Source organism: Nomascus leucogenys, chromosome 12 (assembly GCF_006542625.1).
Source record: "Nomascus leucogenys isolate Asia chromosome 12, Asia_NLE_v1, whole genome shotgun sequence".
NCBI lineage: Eukaryota > Metazoa > Chordata > Mammalia > Primates > Hylobatidae > Nomascus > Nomascus leucogenys.
The window spans coordinates 8,421,624-8,446,949 of record NC_044392.1 but is presented as its reverse complement, the minus strand read 5'-3'; the positions used below and the strand labels follow the sequence as shown (position 1 = coordinate 8,446,949).

Below are 25,326 nucleotides of genomic sequence, written 5' to 3'. Positions count from 1 at the left end.
GTGATTATAAAACTTTTAAATGTTAATGTTATTATATTTTCAATTAAAAAATACAAAATAGAAAAATCACATTCCATTGCGGTGTGGTGATGCAAAAAAAGAAACTGGACTAGCAGGTAGGAGAAGACGGTACTAATCAAGGTTGTCACTAACTCAGTATGTGAGCCTTCATCTACAAACACAGTTTATTCTGTAGGATTTAAAGATAATACAACCTATCCTGTTAACTCTCATGGGGTAACTGAGAAGAGATCATGAGCGAATGTATATCAACGTACTTTATGAAACAGAGCTACATAAATGTAAGAAACTGAAATATACATGGTTTTTCAGAGTTGGAGGATAACTTTCAGAGCACTCAAGATAGTAATTTTCAAACTGATTTTCAAAGCACCCTAAAAAGGTGCTTTAGGGATTGTGTTTAATGTTTGGTTTAAATGTAATATTCACATAAATTTCTAACTACTTAGAAATGATAATAAAACAAGCATGTTCAATTATGCTGAATTCTACACCTTAACCCACCAGATAAAACCAAGTATGCTGCTTTTCTGGGGAAAGTAAAGCAGCTCCTGACACATCTAAGCATCTATTTTATTTTATCTAAGCATCTTGCATTTTATTTTATCTAAGCATCTTATTTTTGAGTGTCCCTGATTGGAAAGGTCGTAGCTCTTCACCAGCAATTTATGATATTCAAACCTGTCCGTGTCCACTCATGTATACTATACAAAGAAAAACATCTATAGCACATGTGTAATACATTAAATAACACAACCAAAAATATAACACGACTTGCTCTCTGTACATCTACACAGTTCTCATTGCGGCAGAATTGTGTAATAGAATTCTTTTTTTTTTTTTTTGAGACAGAGTCTCGCTCTGTCACCCAGGCTGGAGTGCAGTGGCGCGATCTCGGCTCACTGCAGGCTCCGTCTCCCAGGTTCACGCCATTCTCCTGCCTCAGCCTCTCCGAGTAGCTGGGACCACAGGCGCCCGCCACCACGCCCAGCTAATTTTTTTTTTTGTATTTTTAGTAGAGACGGGGTTTCACCGTGGTCTCGATCTCCTGACCTTGTGATCCGCCCGCCTCGGCCTCCCAAAGTGCTGGGATTACAAGCGTGAGCCACCGCGCCCGGCCTTGTGTAATAGAATTCTTAACACTTCAAGTCAGTTGGACAGTTTTTGTCTTCAATGTCAGTCTTAAGTGTTTTCTATCTGTAAGAGCCCTCATTAAATATTCTTAGTGATTTAACTGTGGAACAATAATTTGTTATTGCATCACTTTCAAGTTTCTAGCTCAATTCAATCAAAGCCTGTTCTGACATTGTGAAGTCAACTTTTAAAAACATGTGTCATCATTTGCAATTACTTAATCTGTGTGAACCATATTTTCTGGATACAATGAAACCAAACAAAATTTAGAAATAAATTAGATAGGCTGGGCCTGGTGGCTCACGCCTGTAATCCCAGCACTTTGGGAGGCCAAGGAGGGTGGATCACAAGGTCAGGAGATCGAGACCATCCTGGCTAACATGGTGAAACCCTGTCTCTACTAAAAATACAAAAAATTAGCCAGGCGTGGTGGCAGTCACCTGTAGTCCCAGCTACTCGGGAGGCTGAGGCAGGAGAATGGCATGAACCTGGGAGGCGGAGTTTGCAGTGAGCTGAGATCACACCACTGCACTCCAGCCTGGGCGACAGAGCGAGACTCCATCTCGGGGGGAAAAAAAGAAAGAAATTAGATGGTGAAGCTGTCATCCAATAATCTTCCTTTTCAAATTTTTATATTCATTAAGTTAGTCTCAATATTCTTACTGATGGATTTTGTAACAGATAAATGCTATAAAATAACATATAAGGGAAACTTAGGCCAACAAAATGGTTTTTTATTTTTATTATTTATTTATTTATTTATTTATTTATTTTTGAGACGGAGTCTCGCTTTGTTGCCCAGGCTGGAGTGCAGTGGCGCGATCTCAGCTCACTGCAAGCTCCGCCTCCCGGGTTCATACCATTCTCCTGCCTCAGTCTCCTGAGTAGCTGGGACTACAGGCACCCGCCACCACGCCTGGCTAATTTTTTATATTTTTAGTAGAGACGAGGTTTCACCGTGTTAGCCAGGATGGTCTCAATCACCTGACCTCACGATCCACCTGCCTCGTCCTCCCAAAGTGCTGGGATTATAGGCGTGAGACACCGCGCCCGGCCGCCAACAAAATGTTTTGTTTTATGTAGTAGGGTTCTATATGAGATTTGTTTTTCTATATGAGATTTCTGTTCTATATGAGATTTCTGTTTTTTTTTTTTTTTTTTTTAATGATCTAGTCTAGGAGTCAGTAAACTATAGCTCATCAGCCAAATCTGGCCTTTCATCTGTTTCAACAGTTTTACTGGAATACAGTCACAACCACTCATTTCTATTAATGTATTGTCTTTGGCTGCTTTTGTTACCATGGCAGAGGTATATGACTGTGACAGAGACCATATACCCTGCAAACCTAAAATATTTACTATCTGGCCCTTTATAGAAAAAGTTTGCTGACTCCGATCTAGTCACACGAATAAGTCACTGAACATAGAGGCTGATATATCACCAATTCCCTGAAATGTTGTCACTTGTGGATAGTTCCAAAACAGCTTTTAATTTTAGAATACTATAGAAAAGTACACATTTTCGGCCGGGTGCGGTGGCTCAAGCCTGTAATCCCAGCACTTTGGGAGGCCGAGGCGGGCGGATCACGAGGTCAGGAGATCGAGACCATCCTGGCTAACACAGTGAAACCCCGTCTCTACTAAAAATACAAAAAATTAGCCGGGTGTGTTGGCGGGCGCCTGTAGTCCCAGCTACTCGGGAGGCTGAGGCAGGAGAATGGCGTGAACCCGGGAGGCGGAGCTTGCAGTGAGCCGAGATCGCGCCACTGCACTCCAGCCTGGGGCACAGAGCAAGACTCCGTCTCAAAAAAAAAAAAAAAAAAAAAAAAAAAAAAAAAAAAAGAAAGAAAAGTACACATTTTCAGAAAGCAAATAAATTTTTCCTTTACTCGTTAAGTGACTATAGGAGTGCACTGTCACAGACTAGTAATAAAACCTATGTGATCTCAATTAACAATGAGCAAGTGACTGGGAACTCATATGAGATTTTGTTTATTTATTTATTTTGTTTTTGAGACATAGTCTCACCCTGTCGCACAGGCTGGAGTGCAGTGGCGCGATCTTGGCTCACTGCAACCTCTGCCTCCCGGGTTCAAGCAGTTCTCCCACATCAGCCTCCTCAGTAGCTAGGATTACAGGCACAAGCCACCATGCCTGGCTAATTTTTGTATTTTTAGTAGAGACGGGGTTTCACCATGTTGGCCAGGCTGGTCTTGAACTCCTGGCCTCAAGTGTTCTGCCTGCCTTGGCCTCCCAAAGTGCTGGGATTACAGGCGTGAGCCACTGTGCCTGGCCTTCATATTAGATTTTGCTTCAAAGACTTAATTTGCAGTGAAAGATTATATACACATCTGGGTACAATCTTTGTACCCCCTTTGAGGTACTGACTTTTTTTTGTTTTTTGTTTTTGAGATGGGGTCTCAGTCTGTCGCCCAGGCTGGAATACAGTGGCACGATCTCGGCTCACTGCAACCTCCGCCTCCCAGGTTCAAGCGATTCTCCTGCCTCAGGAGCTGGCATGAGCCACCAGGCCTGGCTAATTTTATATTTTTAGTAGAGACAAGGTTTCACCATGTTGGCCAGGCTGGTCTTGAACTCCCAGCCTCAAGTGATCAGCCCACCTAGGCCTCCCAAAGTGCTGAGATTACAGGCATGAGCCACCACGCCTGGCCCAACACTGACTTCTAAATACCTTGCTTCTTCCTGGATATCACAATCATACCTATCCAGGCTTGCCCACGTTTTTTCTTTTTTTTTTTTTTTTTGAGACGGAGTCTCACTCTGTCTGTTGCCCAGGCTGGAGCGCAGGCATGATCTTGGCTCAATGAAACCTCCACCTACCAGGTTCAAGCTATTCTCCTGTTTCAGACTCCCGAGTAGCTGGGACTATAGGTGCGTGCCACCATGCCCAGCTAATGTTTGTATTTTTTTTTTTTTTGAGACAGAGTCTCGCTCTGTCTGTTGCCCAAGTTGGACTACAGTGGCGTGATCTCGGCTCACTGCAAGCTCCGCACCATTCTCCTGCCTCAGCCTCCTGAGTAGCTGGGACTACAAGTACCCGCCACCACGCCCGGCTAATTTTTTGTATTTTTAGTAGAGATGGGGTTTCACCATGTTAGCCAGGATGGACTCAATCTCCTGACTTCGTGATCCGCCTGCCTCGGCTTCCCAAAGTGCTGGGATTACAGGCGTGAGCTGCCGCACCTGGCCTAATTTTTGTATTTTTAGTAGAGACGGGGTTTCACCATGTTGGCCAGGCTGGTTTTGATCTTCTGACTTCGTGCCTGGCCAGTGCCCAAGTTTAAAGATGATGCTTACCCATCCCATTTACACATTCAAAAAAGGGAAATTCTCAAGATGAAAATCTTATTTTAATTATTCTATGTTCATTTGATAGTTCTAAGTGGGACAACTAGTTCATTTACTTTTCCCATCATGGGAAGGAATTTTGCAAAATGGAGCAGTGTCATACAGCAAAAGGGGTGACGGGTCAGGTTGCAGGGGAAGACTGCTGTGGGCATGCCCTTTGTTTTCATACTCAACCTTGATTTTCACTTTAATTATATAAGGAGGCATCTCTAAAGGCCAAAAGCAAAGAGCAATTTTTATTCACTATATTTTGAAGAGCCTGTACTCACCTGTCTTGCCTTGGGAATCAGGTGCTGTGATTTCCATGATGAGATTTTCTAAAGAAGTACCTTTATAATTGATTTCTTCCATCAGAGTTCCCTTACTTGCCCAGTCATCTAGTAGACTCTGTTTAAAGAAGAAAATGGCTAAATATAGTATCTGGGCCTTTTTCCTCATAAGTAGGGACACCTGTTCTGTATATACTCCCTAGTGTTTTGACAAGCATTAAGAGACCATCCTTCTGATTTATTTATTCATTTATCAAATATCCATTGAACATTTACTATATGACTGGCACCATGCCAAACACTGGGGCATAAAATAGAATTATGACACAATTTCTAAAACCAGAAGCTCAGATTATCAATTGCATTATAATGTGATAAATGCTATTATAGTATTATGGACAGTCTGTGAATTCCAAGAGCGTAAGAGGAGTTCTAATTCTGCCTAGAGGAAGGAAAGCTTTGAGTTAAGATAATGGCCGGGCATGGTGGTTCATGCCTGAAATCCCAGCACTTTGGGAGGCCGAGGCGGGCAGATCACTTGAGGTCAGGAGTACAGAATCAGACTGGCTGACATGGTGAAACCCCGCCTCTACTAAAAATACAAAAAAAAATTAGCCGGGCATGGTGGCAGGCACCTGTAATCCCAGCAACTCAGGGGGCTGAGATGGGATAGTTGCTTGAACCTGGGAGGCAGAGGTTGCAGTGAGCCGAGATCACGCCACGGCACCCCAGCCTGGGTGACAGAGTGAGACCCCATTTTTAAAAAAAAAGAAAAGAAAAGAAAAGAAAAGAGTTTGCCAGATGGACAAGAGGAGGGAACAACATGCATATAAAGATTAAAAAAGAAATGGTAACTGGAGGATAAATGATGAGCTAGATATTGAGATACAGAAAAATATATAGAATCATAGTCTATACTTTGCATTTATTAAGGAAACTTTATATTGGGTTTGAAATCAAAGATCCGACTACCACAGAAATCCATCAGGAAACATAGTTGTAGAATTTTACTCCTTTCAGAGCAAGGACACCATTCTAGCCTTCAATGCCCTCCTCCATATTGAATATCCCTGACAACCTACTTAGTTTGCTTTTGACTTTAAGCTGTAGAGAAAGGCACAGAGCTCTACTCATATTGCCTAATTTCAAACTGACCCTTGGTCACTGCTTATCAGTTCTTAAATTAATCACTCTTTTTTTTTTTTTGAGACAGAGTCTTACTCTCTGTCGCCCAGGCCGGAGTGCAGTGGCACCATCTCGGCTCACTGCAACCTCCACCTCCCAAGTTCAAGCAATTCTCTGCCTCAGCCTCTTGAGTAGCTGGGATTACAGGCACCCGCCACCATGTCCAGCTAATTTTTGTATTTTTAGTAGAGATGCGGTTTCACCATCTTGGCCAGGCTGATCTTGAACTCCTGACCTTATGATCCACCCGCCTCGGCCTCCTAAAGTGCTGGGATTACAGGAGTGAGCCACTGCGCCTGGCCATTGATCACTCTTGATTCCAAAGAGCCACAGTCCCCAAACTATGGCTTTACTCACAGAATATTTTATATTTTTGAGGAAAATACAGTGACATCTGTTGAACACCATCTGAACAACTACTAAGTTGTTTGGACCTAACTTCTTAGCAAGTAGAAGTATTAGGAGTTTTTTTTTTGTTTCTTTTTTTTTTTGGCCTTGAGGTGCCATGACAAATTTCTTAAAACACCATGGGCACTGTGAAACAAAAATGTTGGGAAAGCTCCGTCCTAGGGAATTCCCAACAGCAAACGTTCCTGGCACTCGCTCTGTGAAAGCAATCAAACTCTTCTCTTTCATCTGCTCAAGATGAAGTATGCTTTACTGAGAAAATAAGGATAAGTGCATGACAGTCAATCAGAGGCGTATTTGGCTTATTTCAACAAAAGGAAGACATAGGTTAGAGGTGTAAGCAGAGGCTGGATAATTACGGATCAAAGACAGTACAGAAGGGATTTTGCAGGGAATGGTAGGAAGGTTGGTCCCATCCTTGAAGGTACCTTCCAATCATCTGATTCTAGCTTTTCCTTTATTAGCTGAAGTAGTACTAGTTCTTCTATCCTCAATTTCTTGATCATATTATCTGGTTACTTGCTCAAATATATTTGTCTAATTCTCAAACATACAAAGAGAATGTACACTTCTCAAGGACTGTATGGGCAGACTGTTATCACATGAAGAAAACGGAGGCATTTCTGTTCTGATGCAGACTGACAACTTGGATTTCTCATACATTTCCCCACCACAGCTGGAGACCAGTTAATACAAGTATTCAAACCAGTGCCTAGCCCAATTCTTGGAGTCCCTTTGTTCACCTACCTTCAGGTGTTCAATCTGCTTTTCTAACTCTTTAGCACTCATAGAAGTTTCTGTAGGTGGAATACTCCCTTCAGTTTCTTTCAGCCATTTCTGGAAGGTCCTGACCAGCTTCCGGAATTCATCCAACTGTTCCTGGCAAGATGATGCATCTTTCTCTCTGTCAATGAAGCAGTTTTGTTACTTGCCAGACTAAGTTTTATAAAGTCAACTTGAGCTAAGACTAGTTCATTCTGTGACTCCAGACATCAGTTACCTAACATGGCCTTTCTTTCTCATAATCTTTTCCATAGCAGGTTTGGCTGAACAACCACATACAATGTTGAAGCGTACCAAACTCAGGAATATATTGCCCTTGTTTGGACATTTCTGGGGAACGAGGTCTTCAATCTTACTCTAGGCTAAAGTGAAAGTGAGAAAAACTAAAGGGAGACTGCTATTTAGGTACTGTGATACAATGGAAAGAATGCAGGCTTTGGATCTCAATTCCAGCCCTGCTACATTTTAACTATTTGACTCTTTCAAGGACCAATTCAAGTGCTGATTGCTTTAGCAAGGAAGGTGCCAAAACTGAGGCTCACAGAAGTTAGGTGATTAGTTCTAGATTAATCATGCCAATGAATAAACTAAATCAAAAGGAAAGTTTTGGAAATGGCCATATCTATCAGACAGATGTCTATCCAGAAATCCTGATTCCTCATACAGTAAAAAGGCTCTCAGCATAGGGGAAGAAAAACAAAAGCTTTCTTGACCTTTGTCCCCATCCTCTCCATTAGATAACCTGCTGCTAATAATGTTGGTTTGAGCAAGTCTTTTCTTCTAATCACTAAGGCAGTTATCTGCTAAATCAAGATCATATTTAGGCTAAACTCAGATAAGAAGTCTTGTTCATGGCCAGGCGCGGTGGCTCACGCTTGTAATCCCAGCACTTTGGGAGGCCGAGGCGGGCGGATCATGAAGTCAGGAGATCCAAACCCCAGTGAAACCCCGTCTCTTTTTTTCTTTTCTTTTTTTTTTTTTTTTGAGACGGAGTCTCGCTCTGTCACCCAGGCTGGAGTGCAATGGCGCGATCTCGGCTCACTGCAAGCTCTGCCTCCCGGGTTCACGCCATTCTCCTGCCTCAGCCTCCCGAGTAGCTGGGACTACAGGCGCCCGCCACCACGCCCGGCTAATTTTTTTTTGCATTTTTAGTAGAGACGGGGTTTCACCGTGATCTCGATCTCCTGACCTCGTGATCCACCCGCCTCGGCCTCCCAAAGTGCTGGGATTACAAGCGTGAGCCATCGTGCCCGGCCACCCCGTCTCTACTAAAAATACAAAAAAAAAAAAAAAAAAAAAGAAGTCTTGTTCATGCTCTTAAATCTGTGAGGCTGTCCAATGAGGAATCATGGCTTTTCAACAGGGACCAAAATCAGCCAGCCTTATCATATATTCCCTTGTTTGCCTTGACAGAAGAATCCAGATACTCTTCTAAATAGCAACTTAAATGTGGTCAAAACAAGCAGGGGGGCTGGGCATGGTGGTTCACACCTGTAATCCTGGCACTTTGGGAGGCCAAAGCAGTAGGATCAATGAGGCCAGGAGTTCACAACTAGCCTGGTCAACACAGCAAGACCCTGTATCTTTAAAAAAAAAAAAAAAAAAAAAAAAAAAAGCCAGGGGAGTGCCAACATCACCCTTAATTATGTCTAGGAAGTCTCTTCCAATTTTTCTCTTCTTTCAAAATTATTTTGTAATCATATTTGCCGCCTTAAATTTGTCCTGTTTGGTCCAAGTGGCCTAGGCTTCTGCTCACAAAGAGAGGGAACTTATCCCTATTTTCTATTAGTTACTATTAGAAAAACCACTAAGTGGCTGAGTGCGGTGGCTCATGCCTGTAATCCCAGCACTTTGGGAGGCTGAGGCAGGTCGATCACCTGAGGTCAGGAGTTCGAGACCAGCTTGGCCAATGTGGGGAATCCCCGTCTTAACTAAAAATGCAAAAATTAGCTGGGCATGATGGTGGGCGCCTGTAATCCCAGCCACGCAGGAGGCTGAGGTAGAAGAATTGCTTGAGCCCAAGAGAAGGAGGTTGTAGTGAGCCAAGATGGCACCACTGCACTCCAGCCTGGGTGACAGAGTGAGACTCAGTCTCAAAAAAAAAAAAAAAAAAAAAGAAAAGAAAAGAAAAACTACAAAGCATCAAGTAGATTAGGTAGCTTTGCCTAAAAAAAGGCACTTTTCACCCTCCTACGACTCAGTAGTAGAATTTTAGATGCCATCTTTTCTGGTAAAGGAAGAAAAGAGAAAAGATCATTTCACTCCATAACAAGAAAAAATAGTTCCCCAATGCTGACCAACACAAGTGATAACTCACCTCTCTTTAACTATCTTCTGTAGCTCTGTGAAGTCTTTTCTGAGGTTCTGTACCCTGTCCTGATGCTGGGACAGGTCCAGTGCAAAGCCACAAGAGCTCAGTTCAGTGACCAGGTGCTCAAGAGTACCTAGGTTCTCCTGCTGGTCTTCCATTTCCAAATTGAGCTCCTGTAAGCAAACAAGGAAATGTATTAAATCCTCTAATCCTTATAAATATACTCTAAAAAGAAGGAATAAGGAAAGAGGTATGCCTGCCAGGTCAAATGTTAGATCAAAACAATAAATATGTAACTTGGTGAAAAGTTGAAAAAAACAAACATTTTATTTTCTTGAGACGGAGTTTCACTCCAATGGCGCTATCTTGGCTCACTGCAACCTCTGCCTCCCGGGTTCAAGCGATTCTCCTGCCTCAGCATCTCGAGCAGCTGGGATTACAGGCTCCTGCCACCACGCCCAGCTAATTATTTTTTGTATTAAAAAACCCAATTAAAAAAATCTGATAAATATGTAGGACATCTTCAATCCACTGGAGAGTGGCTATGAATTACAAAACAGTCTTTTCTCCTCTAAACAAACGTTCAAAGACTTGGGAGGTACCATGACAGGATGTAAAGAATGCAAGTTTTAGAAGTCAAATAGACCTAAAATTCAATCACACTTTGCCACTTACTAACTTGTGATCTTAAGCTACTAAACTACTCTAAGCTTCATGGTCTCTTCTATAAAATGGGGGTAAACACATTATCTCCACTATTATTTAACATTATACTTAAGATATCAGCCAGGCCCAGTGGCTCACGCCTATAATCCCAGCACTTTTCGGGGCCAAGGTGGGTGGATCACTTAAGCCTACGAGTTCAAGACCAGCCTGGGCAACATGGCAAAACTCCATCTCTATTTTTTAAAAAAGTTAATTTAATAATTTAAAAAAAAAAAAAAAGCCAATGCAATTAAGAGAAAACAATCTGTGGAGTAAGAATTGAAAAAGAAGAGATAAAACTGTATTTGTAGGTTACATGAAAGTATATTTGTAGGGCCGGGCATGGTGGCTCACGTCTGTAATCCCAGCACTTTGGAAGGCCAAGGCAGGCCCATCACTTGAGGTCAGGAGTTCATGATCAGGCTGGCCAACATGGTGAAACCTTGTCTCTACTAAAAACACAAAAATTAGCCAGGCATGGTGGCGCATTCTGTAGTCCCAACTGCTTGGGAGGCTAAGGCAGAAGAATCACTTGAATTTGGGAGGAGGAGGTTGCAGTGAGCCAAGACCGTGACACTGCACTCCAGCCTGGGCAACAGAGTGAGACTCCATCTCCAAAAAAAAAAGGCCAAGCACGGTGGCTCATTCCTGTAATCCTAGCACTTTGGGAGGCCGAGGTGGGAGGATCACTTGAGTTCAGGAGTTCAAGACCAGTCTGGCCAATGTGGTGAAACCCTGTCTCTACTAAAAACACAAAAATTAGGTGGAAATTGCTTGAACCCAGGAGGCGGAAGTTGCAGTGAGCCGAGATTGTGCCACAGCACTCCAGCCTGGGTAACAGAGCAAGTCTCTGTCTCAAAAAAAAAAAAAAGTATATTTGTAAAACCCAAGATAATCAACAATACAATGAAATCAAACAACGAAGTAGTTAAATAAGGTAGTAGGATATAAAATTAACACACAAAAATCAATAATGAAAACTTCAACTTACTACAGCAACACAAAAGGCTCAATCTTAGTAATCAACTAACAAGAAACACAAAATCTAAATTTTAAAACACTTCTGAAGTTGGGTGCAGTGGCTCTTGCTTGTAATCCCAGTTGCTGGGGAGGCTGAGACTCCTGGGAATCACTTGAGCCCAGGAGTTTGAAGATGCAGTGAGCTATGATCACGCCACTGCACTCCAGCCTGGGCAACAGAGCAGGACCCCATCTCAAAACAAAAAAGAACAAAAAAATCAAAAACACTCCTGAAAAACACAAAAGCAGATCTGACTAGATGGAAACACATCCATAAAAGTGCATGCATATGTATTTGCTTATGTATGTATATGCATTTGTGTGAATAAATACATTTAGTATGACCCACATAAAAATGCTAACAAATTTTTTTCTCTAGAACTAATAAAGGTGATTCCTAAATTCACATAGAAAAATAAATGTGCAACTACACCTATGGAAAACTTTGAAAGAAAAAAAATGAGGTCTAGCTCTCTACCACACATTAAAATATACCATAAAGCCTCTATAATTAAAATAGTATGCTCTGGTACATGAATAGAAAAACCAGCAAAACAGAATAGAAAATCCAGAAATAGGCCGGGCGAGGTGGCTCATGCCTGTAATCTCAGCACTTTGGGAGGCCAAGGTGGGTGGATTACTTGGGGTCAGGAGTTCAAGACCAGCTGGCCAACACGGTGAAACCCCATCTCTGCTAAAAATACAAAAATTAGCCAGGTGTGGTGGCGGGCCCCTGTAATCCCAGCTACTTGGGAGGCTGAGGCAGGAGAATCGCTTGAACCTGGAAGGCAGAGGTTGCAGTGAGCCAAGATCATGCCACCGCACCCTAGCCTGGGTGACAGAACAAGACCCCATCTCAAAAAACAAAAGAAAAAAGAAAAAAAAGAAAATCCAGAAATAGACTCAAAGACATATGAAAATTGTGTATATGATGAAGATGGTTTCTTAAATCTGGGGAAAAGATGGACTTTTCAAATAAATGATAAAAGGTTGGATATCCTTTATGCTTGGGACCAGAAGTGTTTTGAATTCCAGACTCTTCCAGATTTTGGAATATTTGCATTATACTTAGCAGTTGCGCATCCCTAATCTGAAGCTCTGAAATCTGAAGTGCTCCAATGAGTCTTTCCTTTGAGCATGACCTCTTGAGTGTCATGTTGGCACTCAAAATGTTTCAGATTTTGGGCCAGGCGCAGTGGCTCATGCCTGTAATCCCAACACTTTGGGAGGTCAAGGTGGGTGGATCATGAGGTCAGGAGATCCTAGCCATCCTGGCTAACCCGGTGAAACCCCGTCTCTACTAAAAATACAAAAAGAAATTAGCCAGGCTTGGTGGCGGGCGCCTGTAGTCCCAGCTACTTGGCAGGCTGAGGCAGGAGAATGGTGTGAACCTGGGAGGCGGAGCTTGCAGTGAGCCGAGATCGCGCCACTGCACTCCAGCCTGGGAGACAGAGCGAAACTCCGTATAAAAAAAAAAAAAAAGCTTCAGATTTTTGGCTGGGTGCGGTGGCTCACGCCTGTAATCCCAGCACTTTGGGAGGCTGAGGCGGGTGGATCATGAGGTCAGCAGATCAAGACCATCCTGGCTAACACGGTGAAACCCCATCTCTACTAAAAATACAAAAAAAATTAGCTGGACGTGGTGGCGGGCGCCTGTAGTTCCAGCTACTTGGGAGGTTGAGGCAGGAGAATGGCATGAACCTGGAAGGCAGAGCGTGCAGTGAGCTGAGATTGTGCCACTGCACTCCAGCCTGGGTGACAGAGCAAGACTCCGTATAAAAAAAAAAAAAGTTTCAGATTTTGGAGCGTTTCAGATTTTGGAGTAGGGGCACTCAACTTCTATTATGAACAACTAGATAGACATGATAGAAAAAGGTAAACATGATTCATACTTCAGAATAAGCTTAAATTGTTAAAAGATTCAAATGTAAAAAAAAACAAGTTTTAGAATAAAGCATGAATAAATTTTTTCACAACCTGGGTGTAACAAAAATCTTTCAAACTATGACTAAAAATACATATTTAATAAAATACTCATAAAATCTTCTATTTAGAACAAAAATTCCACATTTACATGGCAAAAAACACCATAAGTCAAAAGCACAAACTGGGAAACAATATTTCTAACATATCACAGATAAAGGATTAATCTCTCTAATATATAAGAGCTCTAAAAAAAAAAAAACTTTAAAAATTGAGAGAAGACCAAAAATCTGGACCAAAAAATGACAAAATACATGAACAGATAGTTCACAAATAAATGACTCTTAAATGTAAAAATATACTCAACCTCGCTCATAAGAGAAATAAAAATTAAAACCACATTCACATATCATGTTTTACTAATCACACCAGAAAAAATTTAAAAGCTTGATAATAAATTTTGTTGGTGAGGCTATAGGGGAAACAGGTACTCTAATACACTGCTGGTGGGAATGCAAAATGGTGAAATTTCAATGGAGGGGAATTTGGCTATTTCTAACAAAACTACACATGTATTTACCCTTTAATGCAACAACTTCACTCTAGGAACTTATTCTGAGGATACACTTCCAATATTATGGGAAAAAATACACAGTTATTCAGTAGTAATAGCACAATTTTGGAAACAACAATTTAAATGTCCACCACATATGAGTCTTCTTGGCCAGGTGTGGTGGCTCATGCCTGTAATCCCAGCACTTTGGGAGGCCGAGGCGGGCGGATCACCTGAGGTCAGGAGTTCGAGATCAGTCTGGCCAACATGGCGAAACCCCATCTCTACTAAAAATACAAAAAAACTATCCAGTCATCGTTATAGGCACCTATAATCCCAGCTTCTTGGGAGGCTGAGGCAGGAGAATTGCTTGAACCCAGGTGGAGGTTGAGGTTACAGTGAGCCAAGATCGTGCCACTGCACTTCAGCCTGGGCAACAGAGCACAGAGTAAGACTCTGTCTCAAAAAAAAAAAAAAAGAAAGAAAGAAAGAGTCTTGTTGATTAAACTGTAATTCTTCTACACAATGAATGTATGGTTTAAAAAATGAAGATCTCTGTGAATCCATATTAAGTGATTTCTAAGACATATTTAGTAAAAAAGCAAAGGATTACGTAATATACCCTTATTTTTTGTAAGGAAGAATGGAAAATAAGAATGTGTGTGTATGTTCATTTTGGTAAAAAGAAATAGAAAAAAATAAACCTGAAATGTGTTACTATGGGGATGGGTAAAAATGGGATGGAAGAGACAGGAAGGACAATGAGAATATATCCTTATTCACTTCCTATACCTTGAGTATAACTTTTTGAATAGCTTTAACTTTTGACTTATGTTAATGCTTTACATATTTAAAAATAAGTTTAATCAACAAAGGTAGAAAAATAAAGTCCTAAAGTTGAATATAAATAGAAACAAATCTAATTATATATGAAATTACAGAAAAAATAATTCAGGTAATTTTTGAACACAGTACACAGTGGGTCATAGGCTAAGGACAAAAACAAATCCAAAGAAATCTTCAATTTTATTTAGCAGGTTTGTTATTGGTAGAAATACTAGTGTAATTCTAAAACTATCTTATATTTATTGTAGGATAAAACAAATAAGTAAATATATTAAAGTTGCCGGGAACTAGGGTTCTCCCTACAGGAAAGGAAGATACAAATGTGGAAAGGAGGAAGATTCCTATGGTGTTGGGTTGAAACTAGACTATCAGTATGATTTTATGATATAAAAAACATACACATATATTTCCTAACACTATCTATTAAAAAGAACCTAAAAGTAGTGACACTCCAGTAGCTCATCTAGTGTCCAGATTTGGTTTCTAAATATCATTCCCCACTAAAAGTGGGACTCCTTGGATAAACAACTGATTTCAGATAGGGGACAAGGAAATACATTATTGTGCCACAAATATCTTAAGTGCCAAAAGTGCTCTTATGCTGAGGAAGACATGTCCAAAAGCCACAGGAGACAGCTTGAAGGGGCTCCCACTGACCACATTTGGGAAAACATTAAGTATCATAAAGAATAATGGTAAGAAATATAGAAGCCCATAATGATACTCGCTTTTATATTTTTATAAGAGAGGGAAAACAATTAGCAACTGGGATGAAGAGTATGCTGGTGTTTAACGGACCATTCCTTCTGCTTTTCTGTAAGTTTGAAATCACTGAAAGCAAAAAGGAGAACAAACCAAACCAAACAATGAGATTCTACTTTAATATGGAAAAAGTTAGAAAGCTGGATAAAGCGAAGGCAGCAATGCACAGATACAGGAATGCTGAAGTACTACAGGTGGGAATGTGCGCTGGTGCAGCCATTCTGGAGCTCAAATTGGCCACTAATTAAATTAAATTAAATTAAATTAATATATGCATATACTATGACTTGGCAATTCTACTTCTGGGTATATATCTGTGGTAGTTAATACTTTTTACCAAATATTTCTAGCTTTGCACCTTCTAGGTACGTGGTGAGATTACATTTCCTCACCCTCTTGAAAGGTATAGGTGGTTTTGTGGAAAGTGCTTTGACTAATAAAATGTAAATAAATATAATATGCCCTTTTACCACTGAGGCAGTAATCATGAAAGCTTGTATCAGGACGAAATCTCCATCAATCTGCATCCCTTGAGTGACTATGATGAGCTGAGTGGCCCTGCTGATTTGGGTTGAACATGTATTAAGAGTGAAAAATAAATATTGACTGCGTTGGTTAAAAAATGGACAAGTGATACCTAGTTTACGGGATCACTGTAATAATTCCCAAAGATAATGCAGGTAAAGATTCCAGTATACTGACTGATGTAGTATGTGCTCAGTAAATGCTGGTTCTCTCCCTGCCCTTCTCTTCCCTTTATTCTGCTAACATGGTAGATATATCCTCACCTGGATCTGTTGGAAGAAATGTGTAATATCTTGATCTGGCTGATTTCCAGAGGCCAGCATCCGACTTTTATTTTCCATGAACTGCTGCAGCTTACCAGAGAGATGTTCAAACATCTCTGCCTGAGGCAGAAGCTTCTTTAGGGAGCTCTCCTTTTCTTGCTGCTGTAGACAGAGCTGTTCGAACCGCTGGCTCACCTCTGCCAGTTTGCCCTGCAGCACTGCTGCTGTGGTACTGTCTGCTGTCTCCATGAATCGGGTCACCATCTCACGGGTGGCCTCCAAGCTGCTCTTTTGCCGAGCAATGTCCTGCTTCAATTTCTGTCATGAAGAACACGTCTGTCAGCTCCTGGCTCACTTATTCCAGGACATCTGAGCCACAAACTAATAACTATATGCTATCTCACAAGGGGGACTGGAGGACTGCAACTGAGCCTCCAGAATACCACACATCTCATCCCCTTAGTTCTCCACCCCTTCTACCACATGACTTTGCTATCTCCACTTTCATTCCAGCTCAATTGGGTAGAAATAACTTTACATGGATTAGTTATCATTTCTAAATCTTATTAGACGATTCACAGATGTTAAGTTCTCTCTTGTCACTTTTTCAACATTATGTAATGAGGGCACATAGCAAACATAACCTCTATGCTAGCTCTTGGGACACAGATCTTACCATATTTGTGGCTAAGGCTTCCTGGATGACTCCTGATGAGAGTGATGACACCTGCTTCCCTTCCAGGTTTTGTTCAACTTCTCCAATAGACTGCAACAGGCTCTCCAGGCTTTCCTGGACACTTTGAGATTGGGCAATTGCTTTCTGCAGCAGAGAAGATCGCTCAGCTAGGCTACAGGAGAGGCTTTGGAAGTGACTGAGTATGGAATCTGAAAAATCAGGCCATGAAAAGAAAGAGTGGAGACAATTTTTGTATTATGCTTTTAAAGACTTTATTATTAAATTATTATTACTATTATTATTATAGGGATGTGGTCTCAATATATTGCCCAGGCTGGTCTTGAACTCCTGGCCTCAAGCAATCTTCCTACTTCAGCCTCCTGAAGTGCCTGGATTACAGGCATGAGCCACCATGCCCAGTCCTACACTGAACATAGTAATTGTAATAATAATTGACATTAAAACCAATAGAAGGAATAAGCTTGAAATACATTAGTAATAGAGCCAAGTTCAATAAGCATTAGTTATTTACTGCATACAAAGAACCAGAAATTGTACTAGATGCCGAGGACTAAAGATACGTAAGTATCTTATCTGACATCTACAACTTAAGACTTTAAAACAGAGCATAGGCAGAGGAAGACGCATCACAATTAATGATAAAAATAAAATCTTAAGTGGCATATTAATACTAGAAGTACTGTCCTCGAGAAGCCCAGAAGGAAGAATAGTTATCTTTCGTTTCTTTTGAGGAGTGGAATGGCTAAGTCAAGCTATTTAACATATGCATTACCTCAAATACTTACCACTTTTTTGTGGTGAAAACACTTAAAATACACTCTTGCAGCAATTTACAAGTATACGAGATATATATATAAAATATATATATCTATTATAGATATAATATATATCTATAATAGATATATATCTATTATATATATATATATATCTATTATAGATATATATATATCTATTATAGATATATATGTATAATATATATATATCTATTATAGATATATATGTATAATATATATATATCTATTATAGATATATATGTATAATAGATATATCTATTATAGATATATATGTATAATATATATATCTATTATAGATATATATATATATATATTTTTTTTTTTGAGACGGAGTCTCGTTCTGTCGCCCAGGCTGGAGTGCAGTGGCACGATCTCAGCTCACTGCAAGCTCCGCCTCCCGGGTTGATGCCATTCTCCTGCCTCAGCCTCCAGAGTAGCTGGGATTACAGGCACCGGCCACTATGCCTGGCTAATTTTTTTTTTTTGTATTTTTAGTAGAGACGGGGTTTCACCTTGTTGGCCAGGATAGTCTCAATCTCCTAACCTCGTGATCTGCCCACCTTGGCCTCCCAAAGTGCTGGGATTACAGGCGTGAGCCACCACGCCCGGCCTGTATACGATATATTGTTATTAACTATAGTCACCATGATATACTCTTGGCTACATCTTGAAGCATGGGCAAGATTTCACCATGCTTGGTAAGCATTCAATAAATGTTAGCAGCTAAGCAATAGGAAAAACTTCAGGGGTAATACAATGTAAGTGGTTTACTTGGGAAAGAAAAGAAGTAGATGTGGCTAGAAGATGGATGCCTAGGGAAAAGGGACTGAAGCCAGATTGTGAAGGTCCTTCAATGGTGCAAGAATAAAGTTCATGAGAGGATGAGCTCTTTGATGACAATCTATGTCTATTCATGTTTATATTCTCAGCCTCTAGCCTGGCACCACAGATATTTGCACAACACAGCGTGACATATTGCAGAACAGAGGTACATACTAGGAATTAAGGGAGAACTATTATACTGTTGCTGCTTTATACCTGTAGTTTCTTGAACATGCTTGTGGTCTGGGGCTGGCTCCCCTTCAATTTCCATTATGTCACGAGCTACTTTTTGGAGTTTTTCCACAGGTACTTGGTGTTCAGCCAATTCCTCCTGCAACTGCTGCTTGTCCATGAAAAAAAAAACAAAAGAAAAACATCTAAGTAATCAAAGCTGATTCTAGGAATCCGGAGCTACTGAACAGCTTTACAGAATAATTCTAAGTTTACCCATAGTCATAAATATTAGAAGCAAGGGTTTAGCACTCAGATCTCGTCCAAGGCATCCCAACCACTGCCTTTATTTTATGTAAGCATTTGCTTTATTTTGGGGTACTTTATGCCATGGAATACAAGGTCTTGACACCACAACACAGCCTGTGTCCTGACTTACCTTTGTTGTTGCAAGCTGCTCCTGGAGAACTCCAGGGTCAGAGGCAACAGTATCTGAGAGGAGCTTCTCCACATTGGCCTCACAAGTCTGCATCCAGGCCTGCAGGCTGTCAGCACTGTTTTGGAATTGATGATACTGGCCTAACAGCATATTCAGGTGAGATCCTAATCGTGTACACTGTGCCAGAGAAAGAAAGGTAAGCAGACTTAAGCAAGGTCAGGCCAAAGGCAGCAGCTGCCCAAAGAAAGAGGCCTGGCTTTGTTACAGAGAACTCACTGTAACTTCAGATAAGTGTAGTGCCAGAGCCCATGGACAGATGGGTAGCAATGATCTATAAGTGTGGGTCCCCATTGTTTGCTCCATACTATTCACCTCGACCTTCTTATACACCCAGGAAAATTTAATGAGATGTATAACAAACCCCCAAAGAAATGAACATAAGGTTGCAGACAAAGGTAGGGGTTAAGAAGTGCAAAAAGTATTCTTTCTTGGGGATTAGAAGTGTTGGCAGAGGCATAAGACACGTAAGAATCGCTGACTGGATTCTAAACTTTAGAAGAAAGAGGAAGTTCTTTAGATAGGAAGGAAGGTAAGGATTTACCCTAGATGCTCTGTCCAGAAATAAAGACTGTGAAATTGGTTTAAATTTCCCCTGTGTGCTATGTCTCTTGGGAGTCCAAGTCTGCTGGTCAGGATACAGGAAGGTGAATACTTCCACCTTCACCATCAGTGTGACATACTCCTGCCAGTGCTAGGTATTACGTATTAGCTAGTTATCAGGCCTTTGGGCTAATACCTATGTATTTTACATTTTTTGCATTGTTTGTGAAGACCTTCTGCCTGTGGTCCCAGTATAAATCAGCTCTCCTACTGTGTCCTGGAGTTCTTATTCTGAGCCCCAGAAACTACCTACATTGTGTGAAGGTGCCATGATTGTTTCACCAAGGATGCCAGGAGCTGCCCCCTTACCTTTGAGTGGAGAGCAGTGTATCTTTCTGTTGCATCCTTCAACTTGTCCTTTATTAAGTTTCCAATTTCTGATGGTTCTTTGCCTTCCTTAAAACTGTTTTCCATGTCCAAGACTTTCTGTCCTGAGATAGTCACAAATCTCAAGTCTCCTTTGTGGGAAATGACATCCTCTGAGAAGCTTCCTTGCCGCTTTAGCAGGGAGGGAAGGGCCTCGGGGCTGCTGCCTCCCTTATGCATGTTCTCCAGCTCTTTCTCAGATCGTTTCAACCAGCTTTCAAACTCTCTATGATCCTGCATAAATTTCTGCAACTCATCCTGAAGTGTCTGCACCTGCTTCAGTTCTGCCTCTGATTGGGCCAGGGAAGTAGAGTATTGCTCCTTTAACTCTCCCAGCTTCTCTCGCAGCATCTGTTGTTCCTCAGGTGTGAGATTGTGGCCATGCTGATCCAAGAAGGCCTGAGCTGACTGGGTGGCCAGAATGAAATTTTGCTGCTGGGACAGCAATTCTTGGTGACGGGCCTAGTAAAAAAAAAATCCCCCCAAACAAAGGACAATCAGTAGGGAATCCACAATAATTTGAGGTATACAAGACTGGACTTCATACTCCATGTGAGGTCTGCTCATATTAAGCCTTGGTCTTTTCACCCACATTGCTGTCAAGTCATACACCTCTCTCAGTTTTGCTGCATCTCACATTTTTCCCTGTTAACTTCATTTTATTCAGTTCAACCCCTTGTTTTAGGTATAGCCCTTTAGTTTAGATGCTGACTCTTAAATTGTACTTATAATCTTTAAGGACCATCTACCTATAAGCTAGAAGTAGGGAGAGGTCTCTATCTCTACTCAATAGACCATTTTTCCCACTGCTCAGAAATCACCAATATCAGTCACTCTCTAAAGAGTATGCCACATGCTAATCCCCTCTGAACTGACACGTATAGGACTTTATGGTTTTCAAAGAAATTTTGCATGTATTATCTCATTTGCTTTGTGGCACGACCTATAATGTAGGTAGACAATATAATACCCATATTAAGAGTAAGTGAATACCAAAAAGATGTTATATATCTTGACTAAGGTCATGCAGTTTGTTAAGGAACAGAACTGCAACTCAAACCTGACTCTCTTCGCTAAACTGTACAAATGGACAACTAATAATCATCTACATTAGTGGAAGGGTAGCTGAATAAATCATACATATGACAATATAAAAATTTTAAGTTTGGCCAGGCACGGTGGCTCACGCCTGTAATCCCAGTACTCTGGGAGGACGAGGCGGGCAGATCACGAGGTCAAGAGATTGAGACCATCCTGGCCAATATGGTGAAACCCTGTCTCTACTGAAAATACAAAAATTAGCTGGGCATGGTGGCATGTGCCTGTAATCCCAGCTACTTGGGAGGCTGAGGCAGAATTGCTTGAACCTGGGAGGCAGAGGTTGCAGTGAGCCGAGACCCTGCCACTGCACTCCAGCCTGGCAACAGACTGAGACTCCATCTCAAAAATAAAAATAAAAAAAATAAAAGTTCTTAACTGTGAAATATGTCACTCATGTGCCCATGAAGACTGTCCCTACTAGGAAAGGCCATGGAAAATTAATTCAATAATTAGAGAGTAAACTGTATTTCTGGGTAATAATAAGTAATTTGTACTTTTTATTTGTATGTACTTTGTCTATGTGCTTATACATAGACCTTCTTTCTATTCCAATGGAATATGAGTTCTTTGAGGAGAGTTGTGAGTTTTTGTTTTGAAACATAAGATGTTCTTCCTGAGTCTAGAAGACAATGGAGTTGTCAGTGTTCCTGACTACCTATACTGTTTATGACACTACTTAGAGAAGGACTACAGATCATCGTCTAGTTTTAGCCTGTATCAACAGCAACCTGAGAGCCTCAGCTTACCACATCATTTCAAGAAAGCTGAGTGACTAGGAGACTGATGCAGGAGTATCACTGAAGCTAGGTTTTTGAGACCAGCCTGAGCAACAACATAGCAAGATTTCTCTTAAAAAAAAAATTAATGAAGCATGGTGAGTGCACACCTGTTACAGTGAGCTATGATCGTACCACTGCACTTCAGCCTGGGTGGCAAAGTGAGGCCTCATCTCTTTAAAAAATAATAGGCCGGGCACGGTGGCTCACGCCTGTAATCCCAGCACTTTGGGAGGCTGAGGCGGGCGGATCACGAGGTCAGGAGATCGAGACCACGGTGAAACTCCGTCTCTACTAAAAATACAAAAAAATTAGCCGGGCGTGGTGGCGGGCACCTGTAGTCCCAGCTACTCGGAGAGGCTGAGGCAGGAGAATGGCGTGAACCTGGGAGGTGGAGCTTGCAGTGAGCCAAGATTGTGCCACTGCACTCCAGCCTGGGCGACAGAGCGAGACTCCGTCTCAAAAAAAAAAAAAAAAAAAAAAGCTGGGCCCGGTGGCTCACACCTGTAATCCCAGCACTTTGGGAGGCTGAGGCAGGTGGATCATGAGGCCAAGAGATCGAGACTATGCTGGCCAACATGGTGAAACCCCGTCTCTACTAAAAATACAAAAATTAGCTAGGTGTGGTGGCATGCACCTGTAATTCCAGCTACTCAGGAAGCTGAGGCAGGAGTATGGCTTGAACCCGGAAGGCAGAGGTTGCAGTGAACTGAGATTGTGCCACTGCACTCCAGCTTGGTGACAGAGTGAGACTCCATTCAAAAAAAAAAAAAAAAAAAGGTGGAAGGAAAAAAAAAAGGCGGAAGGAAAAAAAGAAAGCTGGAATGACAAATATATCTTGCTCAATTAGACAGTGAAGTGGGAGCGGTACTACGATTTTGTCCGTATATCACCCAAGTGTCCTCCATTCTCACCTTCTAACTCATCTACCTATAAGGCAGTTTTCTTCCTAGAATGGAGATACCACTTGGTTAGGTTGACTGCTGCCAGCAAAAGGTGTCAGAGACGCCCTATGACAGCAGACAGCAGAACCATTTTTCCTCTGTCCTCTTATAAGACTACCAGGGCTTTGGGGGACACATTATAATGGACCTTCCAAAAGCATCATGCAAGAGGCAGAAATCCTATTAATATAAAATATGACACTGGTCCACACAGGCCACTGAACACAAGTATTCCAGCTAAGCCAATATTCTTTCTATAAAGGTGTCACCACTAAAATATATGATCCATGTGTTGTAAGTGTCCTAAATATGTAATCTTCTTTCAGTCATTCAATAGAATGTGCCTGTATATGCCAGTTGATGCCCTTGAAGATGGTTTACTGGGTTTGGCTCACTGGCTTATTTCTAATTCCTGGCATATGGCAGCTATTCAGTAATTACTAAATGAATAAATAAATGAGTAGAAGTAAACAGTAAGAAGTGACTTCTGCTTTTTTGTTTTGTTTTGTTACAGAACAGGGAGCCTGTAAGAAACAGTATGTGTTTTCAAGCCTAGCATCTAGAGGGCAATACAGACAACAAAACAATATCGAATGAGAAATGCTACAAAGTAGGAAAGGGTATAAGAGGAACTTACAGGCTGGGCACCTGTAATCCCAACACTTTGGGAGGTGAGCAAATCACCTGAGGTCAGGACTTTGAGACCAGTCTGGCCAACATAGTGAAACCCCATCTCTACTAAAAATACAAAACTTAGCTAGGCATGGTGGCACATGCCTGTAATCTTAGCTACTTGGGAGGCTGATGCATGAGCATTGCTTGACTCCAGGAGATGGAAGTTGCGGTGAGCCGAGATCGCGCCACTGTACTCTAGCCTGGGTAACAGAGCAAGACTCTGTCTCAAAAAAAATAAAAAATAAAATAAAATAAAATAAAGAAGAGCATATAGGGGGAATATATACCCTAACTTTGGTGAGTGGTGATGAATTAAGGGCTTCCTAGAGGAAGTGAACTCTAAGCTGAGATGTGAAGAATGAGTAAAAATTAACCAATAGCTGGGCCCCCTCCCTTACTTTATGCAATGGAGAAGCAAGTAAGTTCCAACAGCATGTAAAGGCCCAGAGGAAAGTGAGAGCACAGTTTAGCCAGTAAACTGAAAGGAATCAATATAAGCAGATGCTCAAGTATAAAGGAAGGTGACAGATAAGGCCAAATAAGTAGACTAGATCCCAGTGGGTAGAGGCTGAGAGGAGAGTTAACCATGTAATCTTGAGGGCAACAGGGAACCATAAAAAGGGCTAAGCAAGGATATGGCATTTTAGAAAGATTCCTTAGTAGTAAGGAGAATGGACTGGAAGGTAAAAGCCAAGAGGCAAGAAGACCAGTAGAAGCTACTATAATAATACCAGTGAAAGCAGACAGTGGTTCTAAACTACAATAATATCTCAATAAAGATGAAGTGTAGCTGACTTTGAAAAAAATATAATTAGCATAAGATTTGATGACTGATTTGACGTGGGAGAGTGAAAAAGAGAAAGGAATCTAGGATGATGTCCAGTTCAGACAATGAAGTGGGAATAAAGGAAAGAGAATGCTTGATTGTGGGAGGAGTATCACAGGAAATAGGAGTTCCATTTTCAGGCTGATGTGCTTGTAGGCCCAAGTTGCAAATAGGCAGACAGATTTATACACCGGTTTGAAGCTCGGGACAGAAATCAGGGCTGGAAGGAAATGCATACACAGAATTCATTAGTGCAAATGGCAATTATAGTGTTGTGAGTAGATGAGACTGCCCAAGGAAAGTATGTTCTGAAAGATAAAAAGAGGGCCTAGGATACACCTGGAAACATCAGTATTTGAAAACTGGCCAGAGGAAAGTAAGAAAGATGGTCAGGGCAGAGTAGTATTATGGAAACCAAGGGAGAAAGTATTTCAAGAGGAGTGGCCAACAGTGTCAAAGCTGCTGAGACATCAAAGAAGATACAAACTGAGAGGTGCTCACTGGATTTAGGGGCAAGGTGATTGTGGTTACTTGCTCAGGGCAGGAGAGATTTCTCTAGCGTAGTGAGGATAAGCTAACACCCTTACCTTCATCATCTCACATTGCTTGTCCAGTTTCTCTGGGGCTTGATTCACCCCCATATAACCATCAGTGGTGTCCAAGGCTCCTTTCTTCAAGCTAGCTCCCGAGAGCTGCTCCATTCCTGGAAGGCTGGTCAGCAGCTGTCCACCAGATGATCCTACTGAAGTTACCCAATTCAGGAGAGCATCGATCTTCTTCTTGTTCTCTGCCAGTTCCTTTGCTGCTTTACTCTGAAAGCCAAAGAGATAGTCTAGTGAGAAGGCTTTACATACTCAATCATACAACCACAGGTTAAGTAATGGGGTAAAGGGGAGGAGAGAATTTTATGCTAATTCTAAGACTGGGTATAAACAGTCTTTGCACATACAAAAGAGAATTCACATCTTTTAAAATCTT

At 41.4% G+C, this 25,326-nt stretch overlaps 1 protein-coding gene across 34 annotated transcripts in view; it reads right to left on the bottom strand.

Moving 5' to 3' along the window:
* Positions 1–25,326, bottom strand: part of MACF1 (microtubule actin crosslinking factor 1) — a 406,463-nt gene that overhangs the window by 111,107 nt on the left and 270,030 nt on the right. For all 34 annotated transcript variants that reach the window (XM_030823503.1, XM_030823500.1, XM_030823502.1 and 31 more), the window contains 9 exons: positions 24,936–25,160; positions 19,970–20,488; positions 19,001–19,177; positions 18,607–18,730; positions 16,754–16,962; positions 16,078–16,395; positions 9,487–9,653; positions 7,134–7,290; positions 4,794–4,911 (listed from right to left, as the gene is read on the bottom strand). In XM_030823503.1, the coding sequence (XP_030679363.1) occupies positions 4,794–4,911; positions 7,134–7,290; positions 9,487–9,653; positions 16,078–16,395; positions 16,754–16,962; positions 18,607–18,730; positions 19,001–19,177; positions 19,970–20,488; positions 24,936–25,160 (2,014 nt within the window). The remainder of the gene's footprint in view (positions 1–4,793; positions 4,912–7,133; positions 7,291–9,486; positions 9,654–16,077; positions 16,396–16,753; positions 16,963–18,606; positions 18,731–19,000; positions 19,178–19,969; positions 20,489–24,935; positions 25,161–25,326) is intronic.